This window comes from Hyperolius riggenbachi, chromosome 11 (assembly GCF_040937935.1).
Source record: "Hyperolius riggenbachi isolate aHypRig1 chromosome 11, aHypRig1.pri, whole genome shotgun sequence".
Lineage (NCBI taxonomy): Eukaryota > Metazoa > Chordata > Amphibia > Anura > Hyperoliidae > Hyperolius > Hyperolius riggenbachi.
In genome coordinates, this window is record NC_090656.1 from 200,089,574 (window position 1) to 200,114,039 (window position 24,466).

The 24,466-nt window shown below is 44.5% G+C and overlaps 1 protein-coding gene across 5 annotated transcripts in view; it reads left to right on the forward strand.

Moving 5' to 3' along the window:
* SCUBE2 (signal peptide, CUB domain and EGF like domain containing 2) overlaps nt 1-24,466 on the forward strand; it is a 162,896-nt gene that overhangs the window by 24,961 nt on the left and 113,469 nt on the right. For all 5 annotated transcript variants that reach the window (XR_011024702.1, XM_068260196.1, XM_068260198.1 and 2 more), the window contains exons 2-4: nt 16,600-16,722; nt 18,593-18,715; nt 21,510-21,644. Coding sequence is in view for 4 of the 5 variants with exons in the window: in XM_068260196.1 (XP_068116297.1) it covers nt 16,600-16,722; nt 18,593-18,715; nt 21,510-21,644 (381 nt within the window). In the remaining variant the exon portion in view is untranslated. The remainder of the gene's footprint in view (nt 1-16,599; nt 16,723-18,592; nt 18,716-21,509; nt 21,645-24,466) is intronic.

Consider the following 24,466-nt stretch of genomic DNA (forward strand, 5'->3'; position numbering starts at 1 on the left):
CAAACCAAGAGTACGATATAGAGTCGGTAATAAGGGATGCTAGAGAATGAAATATTTGCCAAGACCGAAAGAGCTCAGCGGTAGGGGGATGATAATCCTGAGTGAACTGGGGGATGATAATCCTGAGTGAACTGGGGGATGATAATCCTGAGTGAACTGGGGGATGATAATCCTGAGTGAACTGGGGGATGATAATCCTGAGTGAACTGGGCAAGGGACATAACTGAGAAGGCAACTCGCGCCTGCACAGGAGAGCAGACCCAATCAGGTTAAGCTGTTTCCGCCTGAGCCCGAACGCGGCAAGCCGCTACTGAGCCTGTGCTGGAGCCAGGGAAGGTAAATATTGCAGGTGCACCTGTGCCACGGACTTGTCTGCTGTGGTTTCAGAGGAGCCAGCACTGGATTGGAGGGAGAGAGGAGGACGGGAAAAGCCTCATTAGGATCCAGAGGCTTCCCCCTCCTGAGGTAAGTATCCCTCAGGCGTTTTTTTTTTTTTTTTTTATAGCTACAGTTACAGTTTCAGTTTGTAGTTACCCTCCCCCCCCCCCCCCCCCCCCCCAGTGTGGATATTGTGTGGCAATTTTAAGTTAATCAAGGTTTCTCAGGCTTAGGAATTGGGAAAGTTGAGTGTGTGTGTGTGTGTGTGTGTGTGTGTGTACATGTGGGAGGGAGAGTTTGCGCTCCATTGAGGAGTGGATTAACCGCTTCACATCCAGACCTTGTTTCCCCCTTATGGGGGAACCCTTTTATCTATTGTGCAGCGCTGCGTAATATGTTGGCGCTTTATAAATACAATAAATAATAATAATAATAATAATTATGGACCAGAGCAGTTTTGACATTTTAGTCAGCAATAACGTTATCCCTACTTATGACACCTAAATAACATTTTTTTTTTTCAAAGACAAACTAGGCTTTTATTGAATGGCGTTTTTTCCCTTGAACAATTTTGTTTTCTATGCATTTTAATAGAAAAAAGAGGAAAAAAATAGAACACATTATTTCTCAGTTTTACCAATTCCAGTTTAAAAATAAGAAGCACTATTGTACATAAAAAACACAAATTTCAAGTTTAGCTATTTCTACTATTGATCACAAAACTTAAACTACGTTCCTGTCACAATTTATGGTGAAGATATTTGATTCTGAAATAATGCTATAGTGTGTATTTTTCACTATAAACTGAGAAAATAAGTATTTTTATTGGTAAAAATCAAACTTATTGGCTCAGGAAACATATATTCCCTTTCACCAATTAGTGCTGCAGCAGATAGCGCAGGAGGCTTTGCGCAGGAGCAAGCCCAATTGTGAACAGCTGTGCTTCAGCTACACGACTTATATCTACGTCCTCGTGGCTTAGATGAAGTCACAGAGGACGTAGATATACTGTAGTGGTGGAAAGAGTGGTTAAAGAAATTAGTCAAATAGGTGCTTAACTCAACGGCAAACTTTTTAAAGTGAATGGCACTAAAGCCATATGAGCCAGGTGCCTTACCATTTTTTTTAAACGGCCTCGAGGCCTCTTGCACATTGCAAATCTGATTTCCAATCCTGATTTTGCGATTTTGATTTTCCCTGGATGCTATCAACACAAAAACAATAACCGCAGCATTCAGGATTGTTTCAAAATCGCAAATTGGAATCACATGTAAAATTGCATCAAAATCAGAAATCAGAATCGCAGGTAGTGTGTAAGAGGCCTGAGGATCTCCTGGTCGGAGGATCGATTGATAAGGAGACCGTTGTAAACAGAGAAAAGGGAAGGAAGAAGAGTCTGGTATAGAAATTGGTTGTTAAGTGGGTGAGAGGAGGATTTGCTACTACCAGAGTACAGTTTTTGGTAATAGTCATGAAAGGCCTGATATATGGTGTTTGGATTGGATGTTAGTTTTCCCACTGATCCATGAGCTGAGTGATTCTATTTCTGCTGGAGACATAATTTTTCTGGGAAGTCAGATATTGGGTTTGTTCAGTTGCCTCTATGACCTCACTTTAGTCCATCTAATGGCCTCTCTAGTGGTCTAGTGGAGTCTACTTGCAATCTGAGATTTTAAAATAAAGGTACTGTATGTACGCTAACCATTAATCTGCAAAAGGACAAGGAGTTCATGTTCTACATTTTGGATAGTCAGTAACGGGGCTTTTTTCATAAGGAGGGCAATTTTGATGAAGTGGCCCCTCACAGTAGCTTTGTGAGCCAACCACAAGGAGGCATGGCTGAGTGTATCTGCAAGATGACATCATAATTCATAAGAAGAGACTCCATCTCCACGGCTTTGTAAAGGTCTGGTTGCCTTTAGGGCCTTAGGAGCGGGAGGCTGCTGTAGTCTGCCTTTCAGAGCTGGAGGTAGAGCTGATCCTCCAGACACTCATCTGTAGGAATAAAGGGCCTCATTCTTCCTGTCTGTGTGACTGGTCTTTCAGTGTTTCTTATTTGAACATATCTGCTTCATGTCCTCTGCCTGTGGGAGTACCTCAGGGCTTTGTCCTAAGTCCCCTGCTCTTCTCCATTTACCATACTTGCATGGTCTTGGGATTTTTTTTTTTATTCATTTAGTTTTCAATAGCACTTATAGGTGCAAGTGATACACAACTATACCCCTCACCTCTAGACCTTAAAGAGAACCCGAGGTGGGTTTGAAGAATATTATCTGCATACAGAGGCTGGATCTGCCTATACAGCCCAGCCTCTGTTGCTAGCCCAAATCCCCCTAAGGTCCCCCTGCACTCTGCAATCCCTCATAAATCACAGCCACGCTGCTAACAAACAGCTTGTCAGAGCTGGCTGTGTTTATCTCTATAGTGTCAGTCTGCTGCTCTCCCCGCCTCCTGCAAAACTCCAGTTCCCGCCTGCATCCCTTCCCTCCCTGCTGATTGGAGGGAAGGGACGGGGGCAGGGACTGGAGCTATGCAGGAGGCGGGGGAGCAGCTGAGACTGACATTACAGATGCAAATACAGCCTCACAGCACGGCTGTGATTTATGAGGGATTGCAGAGTGCAGGGGGACCTTAGTGGGGTTTGGGATAGCAACAGAGGCTGGGCTGTATAGGCAGATCCTGCCTCTGTATGTAGATAACATTCTTTAAACACACCTCGGGTTCTCTTTAATTCTCTCCTATCACAAATCTTTGAATTACTCTGCTGTATCCTTTTTTTTATTTTTTATGACCTCTTGCTTCCTAAAACATAACCTGAGTAAAGCGGAACTGATTATTTTTCCACTGTCACTAACTCTCCTATAACTTCAGTTGGTCAAATGTGTAATGTAAGTCAATGGGAGCGTTTTTTTAAAAAGCTCTCAGAAAGCTCTGGAGGCCAAAAAGCGCTCAGTAAAGCGCCTATAGTGTGTCTGGGCCCTAACTTTTGTCACCTCCAACTTAAAAACTCACATCAGACCTTTTCTTACACAGAACATTAATGCTGGTGAACACCCTAATAATATCATGCTTTGACTACTGTAACACCCCCCTCAGTGGCCTACCAATTAATAGACTAGCATTCCTCTAAGGCAGGGTAGTCAAATTCAATTCTGTAAGGGGCCAAAATCTAAAACACAGTCTAAGTCATGGGCCAGATTGTTTATTGGGATTAAACTTTGAAAGAAGAGTCTCAGTCTAATTGGCATAACTATAGTGACCGTGGGGAGCCCGCGCCTCCCCTTTCTGCAGATTAGCACAGTGGAGCTGTTTAATATTTACCTGCTCCAGTGCTGCTTTGGGTTCCCTCTGACCTTCCTGACAGCCACATGCTCTATGCAGCATACCTCTGCCTCTGAATGCATGTCACGTGATCGGGAGCTGGAATGTTGTTACTGGTGTGCTCCTGTGGATGGGAAGCAGTGTGCTGGCATTCTTTTACTGCTTACAATGATGCACATTTGAAACTCTGGAGGGCGACATTTGGACGCGGGCTATAAGTTTGACACCTCTGCTCTGAGGCCTCGTTCACACTGGAGCATTTTACTAGCGATTCCAGCTTGTCTGTAAATCGCTAGGGCTTGAAAAAGCGATATGGAATGCAAATCAACGGTACTAGTGTTCACACTGTAGTGATCGCCAGCAGTTAGCTGAAACCGCAGATACGTGGCATGCAGCATTTTTTTAGCGATTTTGGAGCGATTGCATTTTAATGTTAAAAAATCGCAAAACATAATCACTACGAAACAATGCTCATGTCTAATGGGAAGCATCGCTTCCTAGCAGCATAAAAACCAATTGGATAGGGTGCAAAGAACTCACTGGGTTATTATATCGCGTCACCCAAGCGAGTTCTTTACCGCCTGGGAGTGTTAAATTTAATTGGATTAGGCTATTCTTAATTTAAAGAGGAGCTGTTAGGTATAAGGTTTCAGAAAAAAAAACACATATATCAGTAGCTAAATATTGGCTGTACTTACATTACATATGCATTTCACTGTCCACGTTTGGATTTCACAGAATTTTTATATAGTATTTGCAGAGAATGATGCTCCTGACAGCTCATGGCAGGTTCCATGTTTGTCTCCTATGAAGCCAATTGTGATGTCATATCCTCCCAGCATCCTGATGATTTCACTCACAAAAAAGATCATAATGGACAACACTACTGTGCAGTGAATATTAATTAGCCACGTGGCTAGGAACAATAGCGGACTCATGCAGTATACTCTAACGCAGGAGTTCTCAAACTGGGTGCCGCGGCACCCTGGTGCGCCTTGAGCACTTGCCAGGGGTGCCTCGGCGTTCATCCCCATCCTTTGGGAGGTGCTGCTGAATAAGGTTCATAACAGCATTTCACTAGTTATTTTTGCTGAGGGGTGCCTTGAAAAAAAATTCAGAGCCATCAAGGGCGCTCTCACCCAAAAAAGTTTGAGAACCACTGCTCTAACGGAACATATGCCCTGTGATTTTTCAGTGCTGGCTGCTGTTACAAGCTGCTGTAACATGAGCCTGTAACGTCTCACTGAGAAAGCAGCCTCAGGCCTCTTGCACACTGCAAGTGATTCCTATTCAGATTCCGCTTTTTTTAATCAGTTTTTACATCCGATTCAAATTCCGATTTGCAGTTTGCTCCCTGCACACTGCAAATCGGAATCTGAATCGGATGTAAAAACTGATTAAAAAGCAGAAGCTGAATCGGAATCGCTTGCAGTGTGCAAGAGGCCTTAGGGCGTGATAGGGAAATGAAGGGGGATGACCCAAGGTACTGCAGTGAGGAGAGGAGGCAGCCCCAGAATGCTTTGCAGTATCTGTTATTCGGCCTGCGTCCTCCTTAGGAGCTTGGGAATAAAGAGCCTTGCTGTTCAGCACACATCATAGTAAGAGAGATTTGTAACTTCAGTATTGCCTTTTTGGCTTCCTTTTAAACTGTTTAACACAGGAGAATAGAGGGTTTAAATTAGCTTTTGCAGCCTGACAGTTACTCTTTAAGAACTCAACAGGAGGAAATGGCAGCACTTTCAAATATAGGCTGCACTGAACTGCCCAGCTGCATAGATGTGCAGAGCCCAAACACGGGCAGATTACACAACTTGCATTTAAAACATATGCAGTAAAGGAGGCCGTTGGCTTCTAAAACACCCTGTGCATAGATTGTTCAATACTAGACTCTTCCACGATGATGACGTGCCCTCTTGGGAGAGACCTAACCACTAGGTAACAATAAATGGTTTACACATTTTTTTTCTAAATAGCTGCAAGACATAGACCACTCCTAGGCAGGCTTCAAATGAAATTAAACAGAGGTGTGCAGCGGCCCCCCAGGGGGCTTATACACACTTTGAATGCAAATCAGATGCAAACTATGCACTGATCCCTAATTTAAATATATTGAATGCAAACTGATACACTTGGATGCAGCCACAGTGGGTTGCAAAAGTATTCGGGCCCCTTGAAGTTTTCCACATTTTGTCAGATTACTGCCACAAACGTGCATCAATTTTATTGGAATTCCACGTGAAAGACCAATACAAAGTGGTGTACACGTGGGAAGTGAAACGAAAATCATACATGATTCCAAACATTTTTTACAAATAAATAACTGCAAAGTGGGGTGTGCGTAATCCTGAGTCGATACTTTGTAGAACCACCTTTTGCTGCAATTACAGCTGCCAGTCTTTTAGGGTATGTCTCTACCAGCTTTGCACATCTAGAGGCTGAAATCCTTGCCCATTCTTCTTTGCAAAACAGCTCCAGCTCAGTCAGATTAGATGGACAGCGTTTGTGAACAGCAGTTTTCAGATCTTGCCACAGATTCTCAATTGGATTTCGATCTGTACTTTGACTCGGCCATTCTAACACATAGATATGTTTGGTTTTAAACCATTCCATTGTTGCCCTGGCTTTATGTTTAGGGTTGTTGTCCTGCTGGAAGGTGAACTTCCGCCCCAGTCTCAAGTCTTTTGCAGTCTCCAAGAGGTTTTCTTCCAAGTTTGCCCTGTATTTGGCTCCATCCATCTTCCCATCAACTCTGGCCAGCTTCCCTGTCCCTGCTGAAGAGAAGCAACCCCAGAGCATGATGCTGCCACCACCATATTTGACAGTGGGGATGGTGTGTTCAGAGTGATGTGCAGTGTTAGTTTTCTGCCACACATAGCGTTATCCATTTTGGCCAAAAAGTTCCATTTTGGTCTCATCTGTCCAGAGCACCTTCTTCCACATGGTTGCTGTGTCCCCCACATGGCTTGCGGCAAACTGCAAATGGGACTTCTTATGCTTTCTGTTAACAATGGCTTTCTTCTTGCCACTCTTCCATAAAGGCCAACTTTGTACAGTGCATGACTAATAGTTGTCCTATGGACAGAGTCTCCCACCTGAGCGGTATATCTCTGTAGCACGTGCAGAGTCACCATGGGCCTCTTGACTGCATTTCTCATCAGCGTTCTCCTTGTTCGGCCTGTGAGTTTAGGTGGACGGCCTTGTCTTGGTAGGTTTACAGTTGTGCCATACTCCTTCCATTTATGAATGATCGCTTGAACAGTGCTCCGTGGGATGTTCAAGGCTTTGGAAATCTTTTTGTAGCCTAAGCCTGCTTTAAATTTCTCAATAACTTTATCCCTGACCTGTCTTGTGTGTTCTTTGGACTTCACGGTGTTGTTGCTCCCAATATTCTCTTAGGCCTGGTGCACACCAAAAACCGCTAGCAGATCCGCAAAATGCTAGCAGATTTTGAAACGCTTTTTGTTATTTTTCTGTAGCGTTTCAGCTAGCATTTTGCGGTTTTGTGAAGCGTTTTTGGTGTAGTAGATTTCATGTATTGTTACAGTAAAGCTGTTACTGAACAGCTACTGTAACAAAAAACGCCTGGCAAACCGCTCCGAAGTGCCGTTTTTCAGAGCGGTTTGCGTTTTTCCTATACTTAACATTGAGGCAGAAACGCATCCGCAATCCAAAATCTGCAGCAGCCCGGGAGTATGCATTTCTGCAAAACGCCTCCCTCTCTGGTGTGCACCAGCCCATTGAAATACATTTCCCTAGCGGATCCGCACCCGCAAGAGGATCGCAAACCGCAGCAGAACCGCTCTGGTGTGCACTAGGCCTTAGACAACCTCTGAGGCCCTCACAGAGCAGCTGTATTTGTACTGACATTAGATTACACACAGGTGCACTCTATTTAGTCATTAGCACTCATCAGGCAATGTCTATAGGCAACTGACTGCACTCAGATCAAAGGGGGCCGAATAATTACGCACACACCACTTTGCAGTTATTTATTCGTAAAAATTTTTGGAATGATGTATGATTTTCGTTCCACTTCTCATGTGTACACTTTGTGTTGGTCTTTCATGTGGAATTCCAATAAAATTGATTCATGTTTGTGGCAGTAATATGACAAAATGTGGAAAACTTCAAGGGGGCCGAATACTTTTGCAACCCACTGTAGCTATAAGTAGACTTGCACTTTGTACAACAGGAGGAAATGGCAGCGCTTTCAAATATAGGCTGCATCCGAATTAAGCAGCTGCATAGATGTGCAGAGCCCGAACACGGGAAGATTATATATTTGAACTCGCATTCAAAATGGATCTAAAAACAGGTCTAAAATATTTGGTAATCGTGAATTCCCCTTTGATGCAACTGACCAAACCATCAGTAGACAGTAGACTAAAAACCACCTGTAGACTAGTCTAAACTGCTTAGTGAATTGAGGCCATAGTAGCTTAAAAAAATACTGTGTGTGTGTGTATATATATATATATATATATATATATATATATATATATATATATATATATATATAATTTTTTTTTTTTTGGAACCTCTTTATTACTCAAGGTGTTAAAATGCGTAGCGAGGGTTTCTGCTGTGTTCAGCTTATTGATTAATCATTTAGGAGAAATCGGATATTTAGGCAGTCTGTACTCCAGAGGGTGAAATACAAAGAAAAAAAGAACAGTACCAATTGGAATTATGCAGCTAGCCTTTATTATACCAAAAACCTTGATTGCTCTAGAACAGGGGTGTCAAACTCTAATACAAAGTGGGCCAAAATTGTACACTGGGACCTAGTCGCGGGCCAACCTCAGTGTCTACTGGCCACCTTCCTCCCTTATAATATAAAAAGGGAGACACCGAGAGTCCAGTATAGTGTAGTGTAGTATGTACTGGAAAGTGGGTGTGTAAGGGTAAGTATAATTTTATACTCACAAGTCTGGGTTACCTTCCAGGCAACCACTTTATCAGCAGGTGGGGAGAATTAGACCTGTCCCCACTCAGGATTAAGAAGTAGCTCTCTGTAGATCGGAAGAAAAAGAGGCCAAATCCCCTCCACCAAGGGTGGATACAAATGTTGTACACTCTACAAATGTACAACATTCCTCCCTTATAAAGTTCCCTGGTGTCTAATGACTCCCCTCCTCCCCTTTACAGTTCCTTGATGTCTAGTGACCCCAATCTTCCCCTATACAGTTCCCTAGTGATTAGTGATTTCCCCCTACCTCCATATGGCTTTCCTGGTGTTGTAGGACTTCATCTTCAATATAGTTTCCCTGGTGGTCTAGAGTGGGCCAAACATAATGCAAAGTGGGAAAACCACTTGGGGGCCAAATTGAATGGCTCCGGGGGCCAGATTTGGCCCACGGGCCAGAGTTTGACATGTATGCTCCAGACGTACAATATAAAATCATTTAAAATCACGAATAAACATATGAAATATCAAGGGCCGACCTCCTGTAACAGCAGGCATACCTGACTGCTCACTCCATATACACACATTCACGGACGTTTCTGCCTGTATTCCTCTTCACTAATTGCTAAGTGGGTTAACAAAGGCTCCAACCCGCAATGCTGTGGATAGAGAAAAGTCTTATTGATGCTTGGTGGAGAAAGGCAGTAACCCTCTGTGTATACAGTCTCAGCAGCTTAGGAGCGTGTGCATTATCATGCAGGTACCATGCAATAATAGCAGACAGGGGACAAACTCAATATAGGGCAACATGAATGGTAAACTATTTCTGAGAATAACTGCAGTGGATGTGCTTAAAGTATATCTGAACTCTTGCACAGGACAGAAGTCAAACATAGAGAAATGCACCCTGTGTGTATTTAGAGAGTTTCGCCTAATTCCCCCTCATTTGTGTCTAATCACAAGTTGTAATTTGATCTCCCCTGTGTCACATGACTGCCATGGCAGAGATGGCGGATAAGCTCATTTGAAAGCACAGGGTGTTAGCAATATGTCTGTTTCCATGAATCACGAAGTAGAAACTGTGCAGATATATTTTAGAATTTGTATCAGCTGTAACAAAGACATTTTTTTTGTTTAAAGGTTATTATGCTATTGTGCATCTTCTAGAGCAGAGAGGAAGTTCTGAGTTCAGGACCGCTTTAATAGCTACTCTCTCACTACCACCTGGTGGGAGTGGGGGTTCTTATCCCTGAGCGTCATCCCTCTACACCAGAGTGAGCCATTGTGTATTCCTGGTACACGGCTGATTTTCCCCGCGATCTACCTCCATTTCAGTTTGAACACCAAGCGGGGATCAGCAGTGCTACAGAGGCCTGACGCACCATTCCATCCTAGCTCTGTCCATCAACGCCTTTTCCCCCAATCAGGGCTTTGTCAGGGTGTGGATTAGTGCACATGGAAATCCGTATTTATCTTGTACTCACCCAATCCTGTTGATTGAGGGATGTTTAATAATTTTATAACATTTTTTAAGGCTTTTTTTTTTCTCTTTTGCGCTGATAGCTGAGCTGCTCATTTGTCGATCAGTTCATCCGATCGGCTGCTGGCCATAAGCACCATTCAGATGCAATGACATGCAGCTGAATGGCAGCGTTTGGTATCACCGCTCATGTCGATCTGACATCAGGCGACCTTACCTGGCGGTGTAAGACCATCTCCTGTCAAATCTGAGCATGGTAAGCACCGTGATCAGATGCAATTACATGGAGGTCCGCCTGTCCACTGCCTGTGTCGAGCACTAGCAAGCGCCCAGTCCTTGGATGGGAGGAGTCGACAGGTGGTGAACTCGCTGCCTTCAGCTGCATCTGAAAAGAGGCCTGAAACATCTATTGTTTAGGGATAAAAAAGTGATTGAAGTCTTTAAAAAATGACAAGTGGTTTGCAAAGCAAAGTTTTGCAATAACAGATTGAGTGTGTGAAAATTGCGGAGTCACTGGTCGGTCGAGTCATTTCCTATAGAACCCATTTCTTGTAATCTCCTCAGAAGCAGGAATGGGCCGCAGCCTCAGTAGCAGAGGGACCGCTGCCAGCGAGTGACAGAAAGCAGAGAGGCCTGGGTGATATCTCACAGCAGCGTGGGGAGAGGAATGTAGCGTTTCTCAGCGATATGACTTCACCAGCCCTCTACGTGGGAAGTTATGGATTCTTCTCTTCCAGCTGCTGCTGCTCTTACAGACTGTTACGCAAGACCAACAAAAAAAGTTTATTTTGTTGTAGAAAAAGTCAATTATTCAACTTTATCAAAGTTTTCAGCGTGTCTTTTGTGTGTTTTCATTCTTCACTGAAGTTAAGTGAAATTAAAGTGGAACCCAAACTTTTCAACCAACTTGCGAGTAGACACCCCTCTCCATGTAGTGTGAAAACTTCTTATAAAATAGTTTTAGCCTTTTAAGCCGCCAATTTATTTTGAGGTTGCAAGTGCTCCATGCCAATTTATTTTAGCTTATTTTTTTATTTGCTACATTTCCCTGCTAATAATTAGTACTGCTGTAATGTGTATTTATGGCCACTTGTCACTAGGGGGCAGTGTGAGACAATAAAAGAGGATTTCTGCTTTGTTTCAATATTTTCTGTTAGTAGAGAGAGATCAAAGCATTCCAAGAATTTACAGCATGACGAGTTTTGCTGACTAAGGTCAAAAGCAGAGAAGATAACTCTATTGAAGCTGTGAATGGTTTAATGGCAGTATATGACACGTATTTGCTAAGGTGTTTTTTTTGTTTTGTTTTTTGTGCATATTCTGAACAAAGTATGTCAATGTGCCGAATTTAGTAATCTTTTCCAGGGCTGGTAAACGTAAGTAATCCTGCAAAGATGGCCTGAATGTTTTTACCGAATACCAGGAAATGTGAAAGAAGAGTTGTCCTAAAATTATATCAGTTGTTGTAATAGGTTTAAAAAAAAACAAAAAAACTTTTCTCCCCTCTGTGCTAATAACCAGCTTTGAAACCAGAGGAACTTTACTGAATTTTTTTTTTTTTTTACAATATTCATTTATAAATTCTTTCGTCAGTGTTTGCCTATTGTAAAATCTTTCTTCTCCCTGATTTACTTTCTTACTGCTGGCAGGTGCATCAGTGCAGAATGTTTGTGTACTGTGTGTTCTGAAGTGAGCTGAAACACCCAGTCTCCCAGTATGCACTGGGAGGAGAAGGCTAGATAACTAAATAGCATAGGCTAAACCTGGCTGGGTTACATACTGGTGGGCAGGGCTGGTTCTAGACTTTTTGCCGCCTGAAGCAATACATTGTGTGGACACCCCCTCCCCCGACGTGTGTGTGCAAAGCCAAGACCAGAGAGGAGAGACACATGGGGCTGTGCATTGCAGGCACTGGCATTACGCTTACCTCCCTCTGCTTCCTCCAAGAAAGCATCTCTCCCCTCTGCTGCCTGCAGTATCTGTTCCTCAGGATGCCGGGTATGTAGTACACAGGGCCAGGCCGAGGTAGAGGCAATAGAGGCTCCAGCCTCAGGGCGCAGTGTAGGAGGGGGTGCACAAATCGCTCAGCTATCATTCCCTAATTGTGTATGAAGCAGAAAGAAATAAGAAAAGGGGATACATGGCAGTGACTGCAAGCCACATATCTAGAGATTAAGGTGTTGGGGGCCCTTGGACAACTCTTAGTCTAATAGCAACCAGTGTGTGACAGCTAGGGTGGGAGGGATGGAGGGGCGCACTTTGGTGTCTCAGCCTTGGGTGCTGGAGGACCTTGTCCCGGCTCTGGTACCGCGCCTCATCACTCACCCCCTCTCAGTAGATTAGCCATGGGATCACCAGTCACACATGAAGTCCTGCTTCCTCTCTGACTACAGTAGCGCCTCATGTGACCTGGCGGCACGTAACAGGTCACGTGAGGCACCTCTGTAGCCATAGATACAGATGGAGATCCCATCGCTGCAATGCTGAGAGCAAGTGAGTGAAGCGGCATCTAGGGATGGGGAGACAGGGAGTGTGAGTAAGGGAACATTTGGGGAGGGGATCCGCCTGTCTAATTGTTGCCACTCTGAAGCACGTGATTCACTTTGCTTCATGGAAGAACCGCCCCTGCTGGTGGGAGTGCTTCAAACCGAGAATCTAGCATCTTACTAGTAGGCCTCTAACCCCCGCTCTCCCCAATGTGTCGGCAGTTGCTCAGCTGCAATGGGCTGACACAGCCGAGGGCATCAATCTTTTCCTGCCCACTCTGTTGTGCACAGCTCCATTGGCGTGTGTGTGTGTGTGTGTGTGTGTGTGTGTGTGTGTGTGTGTGTGTGTGTGTGTGTGTGTGTGTGTGTGTGTGTGTGTGTGTGTGTGTGTGTGTGTGTGTGTGTGTGTGTGTGTGTGTGTGTGTGTGTGTGTGTGTGTGTGTGTGTGTGTGTGTGTGTGTGTGTGTGTGTGTGTGTGTGTGTGTGTGTGTGTGTGTGTGTGTGTGTGTGTGTGTGTGTGTGTGTGTGTGTGTGTGTGTGTGTGTGTGTGTGTGTGTGTGTGTGTGTGTGTGTGTGTGTGTGTGTGTGTGTGTGTGTGTGTGTGTGTGTGTGTGTGTGTGTGTGTGTGTGTGTGTGTGTGTGTTGTGAGGGACTAGCTTCAACTGGTAGGCTTGGCAGACAGTGAAGCAGGCTCTGACACAGTTTCAAGGTGCAAAACTTTGTGTTTTTATTTCACAGCAAAGTGACACAAACAGTTCGAAGATAATAAGTCCACAGCAAATGCAAACCTTAATATGCAGCGAGTTTCAAACAGCACTTTCCATGCAAAGTCCATATGAAAGGTGGTAGTCTTTGAATGATGCAATCCTGGATAACTCCCAGCAGTTTTGTCAGAGTCTCTGACTTGCAGCCATGCTGCTCACACACACTCTCCAACCAGGAAGTGATCACCTTTTTTATGTGTCAGCTGTGAAGCTGACCAGTTGAGGTAAAACCCGGAGTGCAATTCCACCCAGGATAGGATGACCAGAAGCACCCACCCGCTTTGCTTCTGGTCAGCTCCAGCCCAATAATGAGACTTAGCTATTCACATAACCAAGCCACACAAACTCTGGAGCTGCTACTGCATGTAGCGTCGGATCCTGGGTGCAACATACCTCCCATCTACTACCATTCCAGACAAAGCGCATAAATATTTTCTATCCACTTTGTTACAATATATATATATATATATATATATATATATATATATATATATATATATATATATATATATGTATGTGTATGTGTAAATCTCTCTATCTATCTATATATATATATATATATATATATATATATATATATATATATATATATATATATATATATATATATATATATATATATATATAATCTATCTATCTCACATAGGCTAGCAACGGGTCTGTACAGAACTTAATGAAAATGGTCTCCTGAGGGACTCGGTCCTGATCCTTGTTGGCTGAAATTCGTTCTACCCGGGTAAAGGGTGCTCACACAAATCCAGTTTTGATTGGCCAATGTTACCACTTCCACGTAGTATGAACGCTTACCTATACAATTTGTTCACAGAAATCAAAATCTGTTGGCCCCCATGCTACATGGAGGTGGTAAAATTTGCCGGCCAATCAAAATTGAATGTGTATATACACCCTAATTTGCAGGCAGTAGTATGATTGCTGACTTTAAAGGGATACTGTAGGGGGGTCGGGGGAAAATGAGCTGAACTTACCCGGGGCTTCTAATGGTCCCCCGCAGACATCCTGTGTTGGCGCAGCCACTCCCCAATTCTCTGGCCCCGCCTCCGGTTCACTTCTGGAATTTCAGACTTTAAAGTCAGAAAACCACTGCGCCTGCGTTGCCGTGTCCTTGATCCCGCTGATGTCACCAGGAGTGTACTGCGCAGACACAGACAATACTGAGCCTGCGCTGTGCGCTCTTGATGACATCAGAGGGATCGAGGACACGGCAACGCAGGCGCAGTGGTTTTCTGACTTTAAAGTCTGAAATTCCAGAAGTGAACCGGAGGCGGGGCCGGAGCATCGGTGAGCGGCTGCGCCAACACAGGATGTCTGCAGGGGACCATTAGAAGCCCCGGGTAAGTTCAGCTCATTTTCCCCTGACCCCCCTACAGTATCCCTTTAAGGGCAATTTCACAGCACATTAGTTGCGTTGCAGAATAATTCTGAATGTCAACTCACTCCTCATACAATTCTATGGGCCTTGTAACAGATTGCATTATTCTAAACCATAATAAACAAGTATAAATTCAGAGCGTATTTCCTATTTTCTTTGCAGTCAACACATTTTTTGTTGGATTCATCTTTGAAGCTGATTTTCAGGAAATCGTTTATAGACAGATTTTAGTTTTGAATAACTGGGTCAGAGGGTTAGACACAATTCTGGATTTTTATTGTAGTGCTGTCCACTTCACTGAGAATTACCATCACTTCCTGCGCAGACAGGAAGTTGTGAAATCTCTCCAAGAGTGACTGAGAAAGCTATAAAAATAATACAATGGCAAAAGAAGAAGAGATCCTTTTGACTTTTTTTTATTGCTGGTTTTAAATTTTTTTTTTCACCAGACATACAGGTTTTCATATGGAAGCCAAATTGCTCCATCTGGGTTCAAGGGACATCTATTTGTGTGTATGATATTTAAAGGACAAAGAGAGATATGGAGGCTGCCATGTTTATTTCCTTTTAAACAATACCAGTTGCCTGGCAGCCCTGCTGATCTATTTGGCTACAGCAGTGACTAAATAACACCTGAAACAAGCATGCAGCTAATCTTGTCAGATCTGACAATAATGTCAGAAGCACCTGATCTGCTGCATGCTTGTTCAGTCTGTGGCTCAGCAGGGTAGCCAGGTAACTGGTATTGCTTAAAAGGAAATAAATATGGCAGCCTCCATATCCCTCTCATTTCAGTTGACCTTCAAGGTCACATGTACATCCCTGGTCACAATAGAAACAAATGTTAACAAGGTTTATTTAGAAGTGAGATCTACAGCATAAGACAAGAAAACTCAAGGGATGTAGATTGGGCATTTATATGTGGAGGACCACATATAGATGGCAGTACCTCCTTTAGGTGGTCCTCCACATATACATGTATTTACTCTTTTCCATCTTACTTAATCTTTTTAATGCTGGAAAAACTTCAGCTCAGGTGAGAGATGTCGACATTAGCGCTAGTCTACTTTAGGGGACCTAGCAGGTAAATTCCAGCGACGTAATTGGGTGGACAGCACCTTCTGGAACTGCTAGGTTTCAGATAGGTCATAGTAAACTAAGCCCACACTTGCCATTTAAAGAGGAACTGTGACCAAGCATTGAACTTCATCCCAATCAGTAGCCGATACCCCCTTTCACATGAGAAATCTTTGCCTTTTCACAAATGGATCATCAGGGACATCTGTATGGCTGATATTGTGGTGAACTCCCCCCACAGTGTGATGTCAGGACCTAGGTCCTGCCATCAAAGTGTGGGAGCCCAGTTGCGTTGTGGGAAGTAACGTCTGTTTCCAACTGCCAAGCAACCATTATCTCCCTCTGTGCATGTGTATATCTATAAAAAAAACAACCTTTTAGCCTATTGCATTGTTAAGGGGTGTGGTTATAGATCATTGCAGTTGGTGCTGTCTGTTTTTTTTTTTTTTTATTAATGTCTGCAAGTAGTAAAGATGAACACATGCAGGATAATTGTGGGTAAAACATGAACAAATTACATAATGAATATCAATCATTTCCTGATCTCTCTTGTAGTTTTTAACTTCTCACTTTTCAATGAATACATTTTGTTTTCCCCTTTTTCGCTACAGTTCCTCTTTAATTACAAATACTGTTTAACCAATCCATACTTAATTTGCTGGAACCCAGACCAGCACAGAGAATAGGATATTGTAAATGTAGGGAGCTGTTCACCCGTGGAAGCATGGAGGCTGTATGACAGGACATAGTATCAGATGTGATGGAAGTATTCTTAAGTACCTGTTTTCTCCTTGCAGTTGTTGATGAGTGCGCACTGGACCTGGATGACTGCCACATAGACGCCATATGTCAGGACACGCCTGCCTCTTACAAGTGTATATGCAAAACTGGATTCAAAGGAGATGGAAGAACCTGTGAAGGTGAGATACTTTTCTTGCTTCTATCGTGACATTTAACATTGATGAAGTATGCTCCAGTGATGTCATTGGTCTCCGTGGACTGGATATGCTACATTCTCAGTGAGGTCAGTGGTCTCTAGCCAATAAATGAGCTGTCTTCTCTTCTCTTTCATTTCACTTGCAGGGCATGGATAAATCTGCTTTCTTTAGGTGGCTACTAATTGTCCAATTTCCCAAAAGATCGACCGGCTGATCGTTTGGGAAATTGGGCCATTAGTGGCCACCTTTAGTAATGTCACTGATCTCCATCGAATGAATGTGCTGTATTCTCCGTAAGGTCACCGATCTCTAGTGAATGGGCAGGCAGAACTTTGTGTTGTCACTGGTCTCTGGTGAATTAAAGAGTTGTCTTCTCATGGATGTCATCGGTCTCTAGTGAATGGATAGGCTGCATTCTCAGTGATGTCACTGGTCTCTAGTGACTGGATAGGCTGCATTCTCAGTGATGTCACTGGACTCTAGTGACTGGATAGGCTGCATTCTCAGTGATGTCACTGGACTCTAGTGACTGGATAGGCTGCATTCTCAGTGATGTCACTGGACTCTAGTGAACGGATAGGCTGCATTCTCAATGATGTCACTGGACGTTAGTGAATGGATAGGCTCCATTCTCAGTGATGTCACTGGACGTTAGTGAATGGATAGGCTCCATTCTCAGTGATGTCACTTAACGTTAGTGAATGCATAGGCTCCATTATCAGTGATGTCACGGAATTCTAGTGAATGGATAGGCTGCATTTTCAGTGATGTCACCTGTGTTGTGAATGGCTAGACTACATTTTCAGTGATGTCACTTGTGCTGTGTATGGATAGGCTGCATTCTCCGTGTTGTCACTTGTGTGTTGTGAATGGATAGGCTATATTTTCAGTGATGCTATTGGCTCTACTCCATGCAGAGCCTGCATTTTCAGTGATGTCACTAATATGTGGTGAGGAAATAAGCTGCTTTCTGAATGATGTCAGGGGTGCCTGGCCCATGGGTGGGCGGCACTCTTAAGTGATGTCACTGAACTCTGATATATACTGGACACACTAGCCCAGGCATGGGCAAACTTGGCCCTCCAGCTGTTAAGGAACTACAAGTCCCACAAGGCATTGCAGGAGTCTGACAGCCACAGTCCTGACTCATGAAGGCAAATTGTGGGACTTGTAGTTCCGTAACAGCTGGAGGGACGAGTTTGCCCATGTCTACACTAGCCTTTGGTACAACCAGGGTCCAGCATCGAACATTTTGTTTCCTTTTCTGGTGAGTAGGAGAACCCTGCAAGTGATGGAAAACTTTTACAATGAAGACAGAGACATAAATAAGAACGCCTTTATATTATGCAGGGAAGCTTTTGATCTTATTTCAGGTTTGTGTTGCGGCCTTTGGCTTTATGGGTAGATTCTGCTACTTCCTGTCTGTTTTGCTGCTCTAACTGAAGCTGAATGGAATGAGTCCAGTAGGGATAAAATCCAACAATAAAACCTTGACAGAGCTTTGAATATTACACTGCTGTGAGGTACTTCATGATTGAAGTTACTTGTGAAGTGGTTCGAGAGCTACAGGCGAGTCACAGAGTGGTAGACAAGGTTATGTATAGAAACAGCACAATATGGAAACCAGAGATTAACCCTTGTTGGTGATTTCAGCCTCATCAATCAGCATCTTGAGTGTCACTTAACACAAACCTCTCCACAGCCACTCCAGCAGCAAGTGCAACCGAAAAAACAGCCTATTTGCAAGACAATCAGCCCCTGCCATGAGCTGACGGCTGTTTTCACTGGTGCCAGTGAGCTGTGAAGGCCACAGTGAATCCATCACACTCACCTCACTGCCTTTATCCCACAGACATTGATGAATGCGAGGACTACAATGGTGACTGTGTTCACGAGTGCACCAATATCCCTGGAAACTACCGCTGTACGTGTTTTGACGGCTTCGAACTGGGGAACGACGGCCACAACTGTCTTGGTAAGTTTTCTTTGCCTTTATATACTTTACTTTTTTGTATGTTTCAGTTATATTTCAAGCAGACTGTATCATTTCTAGAGCCAGGCTCTCTTGCAGCTTCTAGTAAGTTAACAGTTGTCATAATTCAGACTTCTTCTGTGGTTTGCCTGCACAGTGGATCACTGACTGGGTCTGGTGGTCAGTTGTGTGAGCGTGAATGAAGGGTAGGCTGCTCTGTAGGCAGTTATGTGAGGATGGACAGAGGTTTTTGGCCTGGTGGTGAATGGAGGGTTTGGAACTGTGTTTGGAGTCAGTCTTGTGAGGATAGATGAAGGGTGTTTGGAACTGGCAGTCAGTCTTGTGAGGATAGATGAAGGGTGTTTGGAACTGGCAGTCAGTCTTGTGAGGATAGATGAAGGGTGTTTGGAACTGGCAGTCAGTCTTGTGAGGATAGATGAAGGGTGTTTGGAACTGGCAGTCAGTCGTGTGAGGATAGATGAAGGGTGTTTGGAACTGGCAGTCAGTCTTGTGAGGATAGATGAAGGGTGTTTGGAACTGGCAGTCAGTCGTGTGAGGATAGATGAAGGGTGTTTGGAACTGGCAGTCAGTCGTGTGAGGATAGATGAAGGGTTTTGGGCCAGGCGGACAGTTCTGTAAGGATGCATGGAGAGTTTGTGGCCTATTTGCCAGTTATGAGAGAATGGAGTCCAAGGGTCAGTTGTTTGAGGATAGATGGAGGGTTCCACGTTCATTAGAAAGTTATGTAAGGATACAAAGAGGGCCTCTCAGTCAGCCATGAGGATAGACAGAGGTTTTTGGGCCTGGCATTCAGTCACGCAAGGATAGACAGAAAGTTTTTGGGTATGGTGGTCAGTCATGTGAGAGGGAATGAAGGTTGTTCAGCCTGGCAGCCAGTTATGTGAGGATGGAAGGAGGGTTTTTGGCCTGGTGACAAGAAATTAAGGTTATACAACCTGGTTGTCAGTTAAATAAAGCAAGGATGGACAGAGAGTTTTTGGCCTGGTGGTCAGTCATGTGAGGATGGATGGAGGGTTTGAGGCTCAGTACAGAGAGTGGACAGAGCCCTTCTCCATGAAGGAACACTATAAAGTTTGATGAGGTCAGTCCTCTTTGAAGATGCAAATCCATTCCTTTTATTGGAGACTTGGCTATTGTCACCTATTGTCCCTTGGCTGCTGGGAGGAGATCCATCCCCGGCTATTTACTCCACTCAATGGGAAGGTTAATAACTGTGACTGGACAGAGCAATAAAGCACCACAGACACACTATTATTGCCTGTCATTAACCCCTTCACTACCGGTACCTCATATATTTTTATGGTGTCGTTAACCCCATCACTGCCAGTGTATCTTGTTCCAGTGCAATAACCAGCAGCACCAAAACGGCACAACAGACAGCCATTAACCCCATGATTGTTGATAACTTGTACAAAGAGAATTAACACTTTCCCTTAACAATACTTGGCATTACAGGAATTTCAATTGCACTGCTGCTGTCTTGGCCTTGCCAGGAATCTTTAAATTCTACATTAATTGGCTGCTGTATTAAAGGGAAGGGGTATAAGGAGGCTGCCATATTTATTTCCTTTTAAACAATACCAGTTGCCTGGCAGCTGTTGTGAAATATTCCTTCTTTCACCTAAGGATCATTGCAAGGATTAAGGGCCCGTTTCCACTAGCTGAATCCACAGAGTTTCCCCGCAGGCAAATTGCGCGTCAAAACGCAACCCATAGGAAATAATGGCGCTGCCGGCCGAATCGCTTGTCCATTGCCATCAGTTTTCGTGCGGGAGGCAGCGAATCTCATAGCCGTGCATGGCACCGGGTTCTAAGATTTGTCTGCGTACCCGCAGACCAGGAAGTGCCGCCGCGCGTCTCGCAGCCATGTGCAGTGGCCAGTGGAAACGGGCCCTAAACACCTCATTCCTCCAGCGGATCTGCCGACCCTAGTTCATGCTTTTATCCCATCATGGCTGGACTACTGCAATGTTCTCTATACAGGGCTTCCAAACAAAGACTTGCACTGCCTGCAGTTAGTACAGAATGCTGCAAGGCTGTTAACAAGCCAATCCCGCCATTGCCACTTAACAACAACCCTTCGCTCACTCCACTGGCTACCGATAAAGTGGAGAATTCTGTTTATGATTGACTTATTACCATTCATCCTTGCACAGTCTTGGCCCTGCTCACCCGAAGGACTTGTTGCAACTGCATCACACTTCCCACAATCTTAGATCAAAAGGACCTTATAACTTGGTTACCCCCAAAGTCCACCTCAAAACCATTGGAGACAGAGCCTTCTATCATGCTGCCCCTACACTCTGGAACTCCCTGCCACACCCACTCAGGAAAGCTCCATCCCTGGAAGCATTTAAGTCCAAACTGAAAAGCCGCCTGTTTAGTCTGGCATTAATGAACACCTGACTTCCCTCTGTAACACAGTCCAGCCTGCAACCCTGTATTGATCTGAAACCTATCTATGCTCTTTGAGTCCTATGGGAGAAAAGGGCTTAACAAATGTTATTGTATTATTATTATTGTACCATTCTGGCATCAGTAGTGTTGGAATCACACACTTGAAACAAGCATGTGGCTGATCTTGTTGAATTATGGCTTTAAGTAATAAAGGCAGATGATCAGCTGGACAGCCAGGCAACTAGTTTTGATCAAAATTAATTGGGCCAGAAGCTGATTGCAGTGATGTAAAATTGTCATAAAATAAATACAAAAGGGAATTTGGCGCCCTTAGATTCGGGATGCTGCATTCCTGACATGTCTCTCTTCTGTCTCCTAGATGTGAATGAGTGCCTACTAAACAATTCTGGATGCCAGCAGACGTGTGTCAACACCCTGGGGAGCTACGAATGCCGCTGTGTGACCGGCTTCTACCTGAGTGACAACCAGCATACGTGTATTCAGCGCTCTGAAGGTAAGAGGAATAGTGGTGTGGGGGAGGGAAAACGTGCACAGCAGGGAGTCTTGGACAGAGGCAGAGTGGGAGACGCATAGCAAGGACCAGAGCAGGAAAGGGGTAGTGAAGGCTGGTAGAATGTCTGTGGTTTTGTGCCTCCATTACAGAGATTTTACAGCGTTTTTGCTGTTCCCGATGACACAGCAGGAAATGAGGTCAGCACTTCCATGTGGACTAGAGCAGGAAGGGAGGTCAGCACTTCCATGTGGACTAGAGCAGGAAGGGAGGTCAGCACTTTCATGTGGACTAGAGCAGGAAATGAGGTCAGCACTTCCATGTGGACTAAAGCAGGATGGGGGGGGGGGGGGAGGGTCAGCACTTCCATGCGGATGAGATCAGGACGTGAGATCAGCACTTCCATGTGGACTGGACCAGGAAGTGAGGTCAGCACTTCCGTGTGGACTGAACCGGGAAGTGAGGTCAGCACTTCCGTGTGGACTGGACCAGGAAGTGAGGTCAGCACTTCCATGTGGACTGGACCAGGAAGTGAGGTCAGCACTTCCATGTGGACTAGACCAGGAAGTGAGGTCAGCACTTCCATGTGGACTGGACCAGGAAGTGAGGTCAGCACTTCCATGTGGACTGCACCAGGAAGTGAGGTCAGCACTTCCATGTGGACTGCACCAGGAAGTGAGGTCAGCACTTCCATGTGGACTGGACCAGGAAGTGAGGTCAGCACTTCCATGTGGACTGGAGCAGGACGTGAGGTCAGCACTTCAGTGTAGATATAGGCATTTTTTTATGTACATTACACAACTTTTCTGCAACATGCTGCAGCTTACAAGGTAGTGATAGCCAAGTGACTGAATGTGACATGCTGAAGTTCAGTTCAGTTGTAAAAGTTCAGTTAGTGGCGGCCCCATTCTAATATCACTACTATAGTTTATGGACAATTTGGGAGAAAAGTCAGTTGACCTAGCAGTATGTTGTTGGAATTTGGGGAAACATACAAGCCCCATGCAGATAGCGCCCCAGCTCAGATCGGAGCCTGGAACGCCAGCACGGCCAAAGCACTAAATCCCTAAATATTCCTCTCTTTGTAAATGGATCCTGAAGCCTAAACTCTCCCATCCCGTTCTTTGTACGACTCCGTCCTGGGGACACATTCTCTTTCCAGCCTTGGAAATCTGACCCGTCTCTCATCCTCCCCAGAATAAAAGTGGGGTATTTAATGTGCGCGTTTGCCTATAATGTAAGAAAGGCGTCCATTCACTCCGCCGGTAAATAAGGTGTCGCTGAATAGCGCTCCCTCATCCGACCGCTTTGCCGGGATTGTTTGTTTTGTGTGTGTTCAGTGAACTTTATCACGCTACCTGCTAGAGAGAGGCCCTCTTCCCCGCAAGCCTGAATGCCCCCAAAGAAATCCATTTGGGTCGCCCCGAAAAGGCGAAACAGTTAATTCGCTGAATGGCCCTTAGCGGGTTGATAGATCGCATTACGCTGGCGAGGTCGTCCGTGTCGCAGGAACAGTGGCGGTAATGAGGCTAATTTGTGATCGCCAGTCTCTCCGGTCCGCTGATTGACAGCGGGGCGGCCCGGGCGCTTTCATGTCTCCTTCGTTTGAGGGGGGTTTGGCGTTTTTTGTTTTGTGTGAAGTTCTCAGTGTGGGAAAAAAAGGATCAAAAAGCCATCTGACAGAAGAATGGTAATGTGGCAACATCGGGGCCCATTGTTTACTGAAGCCCATTGAGAGGAGGGAGGAGGACGGACTTCAGAGCCTTCGTGTCAAAGGAGCTGCTTTCTTGCTAAGTGGCTAATTAAGATGTGATAGAAATTCAAGGACACCCTCTCCTTTCACCCCACAAAAACGTCTTTCAGCTCGTTAAGTCATTAGGCGCTCCCTCCTCTGCCCGACAACGGGGAGATCGCTGACAAAACCGTGTTGTTTTAAGGCACACTCGCATTGGCCAAACTTTTCTAGCATCTTTTTTTTTTTTTTTTTTTTCTTTATTCGTTCTTTCATAAAGTTTTGTGGTGAGAAATCAGTCGCCGATATGCGTTTACACGACCGTCAGCTTTTCTCTTGCAGCAGCCCGAAGACTTAGAAACAAAAAAACTGTAAATCTTATACGTTGCCATATCTGTCTGTTCTAACCAAAACTTCTTTCCTTTTGATTTGATTTAGGAAGAAACTTTGCAGGTTTTTCATGCTTTCTGTGTCACTTTTTGGATTTTCTTTTTTTTTGTTTACCTCCTTCTATGGTAACCCACAATTACCTTAGGCAGGGTTCACACTTATTTGCCACACTTCTTATGAAAGTCAACAGAGAATTGCACTTCTGCTAAAATTCACGTTTTGGCGAAAATCCCTTGCATGACGGATATCTGCATGACATTTCCACCATGGATATGTACAGCTGTAAGTACCTGTAGGAAGAGAAAAGGAACAGTCGAGAGCACTTGATAGTGTAGTATGTTAGGATTATGTAAAGGGGTACATTATATGAATATTCACAAGGTTTACCACTAATGCAATCACTGATTAGGCAGGTGGGGAGCTGAAATCTTATCCCACGCAGTTTTTAAGGAGTTGCTCTCTGTAGATAGAAAAAAAAGTGGGATGACACCCCTCCACCAAAGGTGGGCAAAGTTTGCAGATAATAGTAGAACTTAAAGTAATCCTGTAAGGGGATAAAAGTGCTCCTGGGGGTGCTTATCTCGGGAGGGGGAGCCCGTGGATCCTGATGAGGCTTCCCTCGTCCTCTTCAGCCTCGGGGATCCAGCGCTGACAGCCCCCTGAACAACATGCGGCAATATTTTCCGATCCCTGCTGCTTTACA